The 7,768-nt window shown below is 40.2% G+C and overlaps 1 protein-coding gene across 2 annotated transcripts in view; it reads right to left on the minus strand.

The window, feature by feature from the left end:
- Positions 1 to 406: 406 nt before the first annotated feature.
- MKNK1 (MAP kinase interacting serine/threonine kinase 1) overlaps positions 407 to 7,768 on the minus strand; it is a 31,813-nt gene continuing 24,451 nt past the window's right edge. For both annotated transcript variants that reach the window (XM_019531370.1, XM_019531371.1), the window contains 6 exons: positions 7,695 to 7,750; positions 7,476 to 7,571; positions 5,079 to 5,273; positions 4,522 to 4,686; positions 3,224 to 3,267; positions 407 to 2,368 (listed from right to left, as the gene is read on the minus strand). In XM_019531370.1, the coding sequence (XP_019386915.1) occupies positions 2,140 to 2,368; positions 3,224 to 3,267; positions 4,522 to 4,686; positions 5,079 to 5,273; positions 7,476 to 7,571; positions 7,695 to 7,750 (785 nt within the window). In that variant the 3' untranslated portion in view covers positions 407 to 2,139. The remainder of the gene's footprint in view (positions 2,369 to 3,223; positions 3,268 to 4,521; positions 4,687 to 5,078; positions 5,274 to 7,475; positions 7,572 to 7,694; positions 7,751 to 7,768) is intronic.

Raw genomic sequence — 7,768 nt, forward strand, 5'->3', positions numbered from 1 at the left:
CCATCACGGTGCCTGGACATGGACATTATTTCTCGTATGAGCTCCCAATCAGACCTTGCATTTGTGAATCCCTGCTCTCTGGACACAGAGCATGCTGCCAAATGCAGTCACACCCTGGCTCCAAATCATCATCATCATCATCATTCCCAATGCTGATCTGATCTGAGCTGAGAGTTAAAAGTTTGGCCTCAATTCAAAGAAGAAGAAAGAAACTGGACCTATGTCTTGAGTTCAGGCTTACAATCCTGGGCTTAAAAAAAATCGCTGGGTGAAATTCCCTGGGGTACATTATGCAGGTCAGACTACATCATAACAGTCCTTTCCAGGAAGAAAAAGTCTATGCATGCCTTCATTTCATCACAAAGAGATTATATGAAGCTCTAGAGACAGATAAAGAAATGAGGCATTGTAGAAATGAGGTACATTTAATTTTCAGCACGCAAGTTAAAAGTGTCACAGAAGACTAAATGGTTGTTTCCCGAGTAGTCGAAGTCTCCAAAAATCAGACTGAAAAGGCACACGCAATTATGGAACATGTTAAATTTATAGCTAAAATTTTTTTAATAAAAACAAAGCTAAGGTACAATTCAAAACCTGTATTGCTGGCACAACATATAAAATAATTTAAGTATAACCATTTTCTTTCATCACCAGTACATTAGGTTGTATCAAAATATTATATACAAAGTGCACATTTCTAAAAGGCAAGTGTGAACCTGTTCTAGTATAGAGTAGTTCTCTACTTCCAACTGGATGTTGAATTTGTTTCTTGTGTCCATCCTCCTGCAGCTTAAGATTATTACTACTGGCATTTGCAGATAATATATTTTTTCACCTTGCACACAACACATCATCATAAATGTTCAAAAATGTCTCCTAACACACTGAGGGGCCAACCTGATGCACCTTAAACTGCCCAATTTTCACAGCTTATATGCTGAGCACTTTCTTAAAAAAGTATATAAAGTGCTTGTGAGGCGAGCCCACACTCAACACCCCCAAAAAATCTTGTGCAACCTTGGAAAAATCTGATGAATGAATGTCTACAGCAGCTCCCAAAGCAGTCTGGGTCTTTAAAAAAAAAAAAAAAAGAAAATCTGATCTAAACCCTATTCATTTGTTTCAATGGCCTCAAGGCCATTGGCTTCTACATGCAGTACCTATGCAGTAGTGGGAAAGTCTCAGATTTCTCACCAAAGTAAGTCATTGGAGCCAGTCCCTCCCTTCTTAAAACATACAATCCAGATGATAAATGAAGAAGCCACTGGAGAGAGGTCTATCTTCAGATCTTCAAGAGCACCAAGAAAAGTATTTGTGGGAAAAAAAAAATCCCATGTAAAGTTCATTGACTAAACTAGTTTCAGATTTAAGAACCGAACTGCAAGAAAAGGCAGAATGATAAAAACAGCTGAAAAAAAATGGGAAGAACTGAGAGAGTACATACATGTCTTACTTATGAGAACACAGAAATATTAGCTACAGAAACAAAATATCTCCCCATATTTACAAGTTTGCATACACACCCAGAGCAGAGAAGAGCCCCATATCCCTGCCTTTGTATTCATGGTCATGGACTTGATTTTGCTGTGCATCTATAGTAGCTTGCAAGGTGTTCTTTATCCCAAATGAAGTAGGATCTGGGACCTCTCATCAACATGCAGGACCCAGATTAGTGTATTCTCTTCACTTTTGGAGTCATTATGCTTTTTGACCAGTCCATCCGCAAACTCTCCTGCGGGCTACAGGAGCAGAACTGAAAGGCTTCTAAGGAGGGGTAAAGTCCTAAGGTTTACCTGCAGGGGTGGCAGAACTGAGAAACCCTTAAGTGCAAAACATGAGAAGCATTTCTCTGATATCCTCAAGCGTGCATTCTCAAGTGTGCTTTTAAGACAAATGAGGAGAGCTAAGTGGTTGATCCTCTGAAGTAACATAGCAGTGAACTCACATTTCTTTTGTTTAAAAAAGTTCTGTTAAATACCTTAATGCACCAAAATAGGTTGCATAAAAATTGCCCCTTGAAGCTGGAAGCCACTTTATAATGAGCTTCCTGATAAAAGTAATTTGGCCTTGATGTAACTATCCGTCTTTAAAATAGGGAAAACGTGACTTCTCATTAGCAACAGCAGCAGGGAAATGATGTCAAAGGGCAGCATGAAAAACTGGCTGGAAGTCACCATTTTTGGTGGCCTGAGTCATTGCTCTTCGTTTGGCCAGATGGGATTTGGACGGAGGAGAGAGCTTCATGGAACACATGGCTTGAGCGATGTTCTCTTGTTCTTCATTCAGTTCATTCTCATGCTGAGACAGCTGCCGGTTCAGGGCAATGGCTTCTGCTGCAAAAAGCGTCAAGTCTTTTGTGCTACTATTCCTTTTGGAAAGAAAATGGAGAAGAATTAATAATGGGCACAGAAACTCCCAGTCATGCACCTGACAAGGGCCAGACCAGCTTACAGTAAGATACTTTTCCGTGCTGGGAACAGGAGCTGGGGTTTCTAGATCACAAGACACTTTGCTACATTGCCTGTAGCTCAGAGCCTTTAATCAAAAAAAAAAATCACTTGGAATGATGCCTGACTTACTCAATTTCAAATGAATGGCCCAGAGTTCAATAACAGCAAGAACAAATCCTACTGGTATAATATTTCAATGATGGAAGGATGTTTAATATCTCTTTGGCACCACTGTCTTTTTTCCTTCTGTGATCCAAACCACCTCAGGATTTCTCCAAATCCCTTATAAAAAATTAAATTCTCTTAGTGCTGCCATCCTACTACTGAAACAACTTTGAATACTTCACCCATTACTGAATCAAAAATAGATTATGTCTAAACAGAGACTATTGTGTATGTGCAAGTGTATGTATATGTATAATAACTATCTATGCATTATAAATAAGGACTGCAGAGCAAAGACTATCAACCAGAGTGAGCTGACTATAAAAAAAAGACAGGGAAGTGGTGGGGGGCATTGCTGAAAAGGGGAACGTATTACAGTAATAAATCCATACGGACATAGGAGTAAAAAAAGCTAATACTTTTCTTTCCTGTCTTTTTTGTTCAAATAAATCTCTATTTTGATGGCCTGCTCTCCCCATATCCATTCAGAGCACCTGAGAAAATTAATTCTTGCTTACGAAAGCATATGCATCTCTGATTTAATTTGTTTCTAAGGTACATCTCTATCCTGCATTCTTCCTGACTTCAGATCAACAAGAAATGGTTACCTTTGAAGAACTTGTGGTGTAGGTAATCCCCTTTCAGGAGCCTGCTGTAAAATTTAATTAAAAAAAAAAAAAAAAAGATGTTTACTTATTGTCTCTGCTTTGTGGCAACCAAGATTTGTAGTCCTCTTAAACAGAAAACTTCCCTTTCCATCTTTATAATCAAAGCACACTATATATTTAGTTGCAGATATATTTTCTAAGATACGATAACAAGCCCATGATTATCATATTCTTTTTAACTTTCCTATCTTAAAAGGCGATTCCACAGAGCTGCCATATTTAATACAATTGAGACTGCATTAATTTAATTATAAAGCTGACAAAAACAAGTCCTGTTTAGAACCTGCGTAACATATCATACTGGAAGCAAAAAAAAAAGCAAGATCATGCAAAACATTTAGGGACTGCAATATATAAACTAGAATACACTTGGGTTCTTCGGTATCATATTAGAAAACACACACACACGCCCCTAATTTCCTAGGTACAGTGTCTCGCAGCCACAGGGAAAACTCTTCATAAATGCAGAAGCCAGAAATGTGAGACAGTAAAAATTTGGCTTATACTAAATACTTGGGCCCCCAGCAGATGTACAATTAAAGGTACAATGGGATCGGATGTGCAATCCCCACAACTGTGCTTCCTGCCATGTATGGCCTGATCCCAGGCTGCCCTTGCACTGGTAAGTAGCAAGCTCCCACAGCTGGGAGCCCCAGCAGCTGATCCGGGCTCCCAGCCGCAGGGGCACAACCATGCCTCCCACAGCTGGGAGCCCCAGCAGCTGACAGGGCTCCCAGTCATGGAGGCACAGTGGAGCTCTTGAGGCCAGCTGTGCCCTGTGGCTGGCAGCTCCAATCTGCCACTGCTCAGGAGTCCAGGGCTCCCATGTGCCCCTGCAGCTGGGAGTGGCATCTGATTGCAGCTCCCAGCCTTGGGTGCACACCAGAGCCTTTGATTCTGATGGGCCTACAAAGCTGGGAGCCCCAGTTAGCCTGGCCACATGTTCAATTAATGGCATGCTACGAACCAGCTTTAAAGATACTACACATATTTAGTGTAATAACTTCGTGGCTTATTCCTTGCTTTATCAGACCATTAGCTGAATTAATGTGTAGCCAAGCAACTACTTAAGATGTGATTAACTGGTTAATCATTTCTTAAGTATAACGTGCGCCAGGGGCCTTAGATGAAATCCTATAATACATATAGCATAACGAGGAATAAATTCTATACCTGAAGAATGCCAAAGCCTGAAGTAACAGTCTTGTGTCCAACCCAAGAGCAGTTATTCTACTTACCCCTTGTAACCATGGATGCTTCAAAACCTGAGCAGCACTCAGTCTTTCTTTGGCATCACGAACAAGCAACTTTGAGATGAGGTCTTTGGCATCACTGGAAATATGAGACCAGTCTTTGTCAGGGAACTCGTACTTGCCTTCCTGGATACTCTCAAAGAGCTTGTTCTACAAAAAAAGCCCAGCCATTTGCACCATGTAATAGCCCTGTATGATGCTCCAAGCCCTATGCCTAAGGAGATAGCATTCCACTTTTAGCTGGAGGATTTTGGTTATGTTAAACCTACTTGGGGATAATGGAATATGAGACCCAGTCCTCAGATTTCACCCTCTAAATCCCCAAAAGGAAGAGGGGCTGCTAAGTCTCAGCTGAGAAGTTAAAAGGGGCATTTTGTACATATCACTAAGTCACTCACAAACTTCTCAGCTGAGGCTTACTTTCTTAAAAGGGCTGAGCTATGCGAGGAAGCCAGCAAGCTTGCTCGGTAACCCAGTCTCTTGTCCAAGATAACAAGGCTACCTACAGCTCTCCCCAAGAGATCCACACATGATAGAGGCACCTGGCAAACTCTGCAAACTTCTCCCCTGTCCCAGCCACAGTCCGTGCCACAGTTCCCCACGAAAGGAGGGTAGCCACTGAGCATGATGTACAAAATCACGCCGAGACTCCACAGATCACAGCGTTTGTCATAGAATGTGGCCTCCTCTGTGAAGACTTCCACAACCTCTGGTGCCATGTATTCTGCAGAACCGCACTAAGGGACAGAAAAGAAAATAATCTAAACAGTGGACATTGCTAGTGCACCCAAATCAAACAGCAAAAAGCAGGCAATGAAAACAGGCCAGATTTTAATCTTTTGCTACTTAGAGGAACACTGAAATGACTGAAGCAGTCTAAATACAGGACTGGAAGGCAGGGACTTTTCATCTCATCTCCAGTATCAATAGTGGCTTCAAGATAAAACCATTCCGCTTTTTGCATGTTGCAAGAGTAAGACTCGGATACTGAGAAGCTTACGATGAAGAAAGTGTTTTGAACATGGAAAAGCAAGCAATCCCCAAAAAAAGTTATCTAACTGTAGTTTCTGATGGCATGGGACCTATGCAGAACTCAGAGAAGGAAGGGCAGTAGGAAGTCTTGTCAGAATGGAAAGTAGTTAAGTGTGACTTACAGATGGGGAGAAGTGAGTCAGAATACTCCTTTGCACGCTATTTTAAAATCATAATTGCCATGATCAAGCCTGGCTATAAAAAGTAAATTAATTAATGGGGGTTGGTTTATTTATTGTTTAAGTAAAATTCTTTAAAAAGCATCCTGCTCCACTGATAGACAATCTTTTCACTGCACTGCCAAAAAGTAGTACTCTAGCTTTATGTGAGGATACGCTTATAAATTACAGAGACCGTGGAAAGCTTGATGTTCTTACTGCAGATAACTACTGAGTCCTCCAGCAGCCAGCTACTAACCTCAAATACTGAAAAGCAGAGAAAATTGCCATTTAAACCCAGTTATCACCATAAAAATAAAAGCAATACAAAAAGCTTCCTTTTTCAACAGAAAAAATAAGGAAGAGGAATTTTAGTGATGGCAGATCTCACGGTACAAAGTAAATGACAAACAAAATAAAACAGCTAAATAATCAGTTACTGTGCCAGTTGCTTGGCAACTGCAAGAATTAAAGTGGAAGTAAATGTACAAAAATTTGGTTTCCTTAGACTGCGCAATCATGATAACAATATTTAATATGTAACACGCATGAAAAGTAGTCCTGAATATACCTTGGAACAAGTCGGCTAACTTATGATAATCATTTATTTCTAAACAAGTTTTCGTTTAAGTATTTTAAAGAACCCCCCAATTCTGACACAATTTGTCTTCCCGGCTGTGAGTCACGAAGTCAAATGGATTGTGCACAAGCCCAAGCTAATGCGTATGGTATGTTTAAACATACGGTAAAAGCAACTACCCCTGGCTCTTGGATGGTACAGGAAGAATCATGATGGCAGTTGAGGGAGAGAAATCATGTGAAAGTTACTCACAGAAATGTGTCATCAAATAAATACAATTGAAACTGGTAAGTTTCTTTAGCCTGTGACAGATAGGACAATGGACACTTTTCTGTCTTCTTATTTTTGTGTTGCACTCCCTAAGAAAACTCAAGTCTTGCAACCAAAAGCAATATCAACTTAAACATTAATTTTTTTTTGCAACTACTCAACAAAAATCATGTGCATGAAATAAGCTGCATTTCACATGGTAGATAATGAACAGCAAAGCACAATTTGGTATGAAATGGTACCATCTTTTCCCTCATCAAATGGGAGATTCAGGACAGCAGATAAAAGATAGAGAGGTCCTACTCACTAGTTCTGGGCTCAGTGGAGGCATCATCTACTGTGAATTTTGATTCCTTCATTATTTAGAGAAGGATTCCTTTAAGAAAAAAGCAATAGAGCCGTCTTACAGTGATTTGCCCCTTTGTCCCAAGAGAACATCATTTCAAGTGGAAGTTCACTAAAACTAGAATTGCAAAAAGCACATCTGAGAGCACTGAAACCATGCGGCATTTGTTTTCTGCCTTGCTATTTTATTATTCATATTGTATCAGCACTCACAGACCTCATTCTGGATGGCTGACCTATTGTGCAAGTTGCTGTACAAAATATAATCACAGCCCCTCGTCTTAAACAATTCACAATCTAATTTAAGACAAGATGCAACTTGCAAATGTAATAATGAACATCTGCATATAAAGGCTAATTTGGTGCCTAAGTGGATGATGCTGATTTCTATTTTATTCCTTTAATTACAGAATGCCCACAACATCTGACACCAAACAAGTAATATTAAATATGATCTCTCCATAGTCAAAATAGTTGCAGTTCACTCTTTATAAACTCTCTTCATTTCAGCCAACTGCTTGACGAGACAAGCAGAAAAGGCCTACTTTACTTACTGGAGTAGTTAATTCGGGAGTGGTTATTGGAGTACATGCACTGTTCAACTTCACTCCACTACCAAGGTCGAAGTCGCATATTTTCACTGGTGATACCTGAAAACGCATAGGTGTGGGGGAAAGGTTAAGGTACGGAAGCCAGGAATGAATGAAACAAGACCACAGGCATCAAGGCCAGTGGTATAAAAAAGGCATTAAGAAAAAAAGTTTGAAGAGCACCTTCTCTGGAGATTCGCACAATATATTTTCAGGCTTCAGGTCTCGGTGAGCAATCCCTAGAACAGAAGGAAAAA

This window comes from Crocodylus porosus, unplaced genomic scaffold (genome assembly GCF_001723895.1).
Source record: "Crocodylus porosus isolate Cpor-Errol unplaced genomic scaffold, CroPor_comp1, whole genome shotgun sequence".
Classification (NCBI taxonomy): Eukaryota; Metazoa; Chordata; order Crocodylia; family Crocodylidae; genus Crocodylus; species Crocodylus porosus.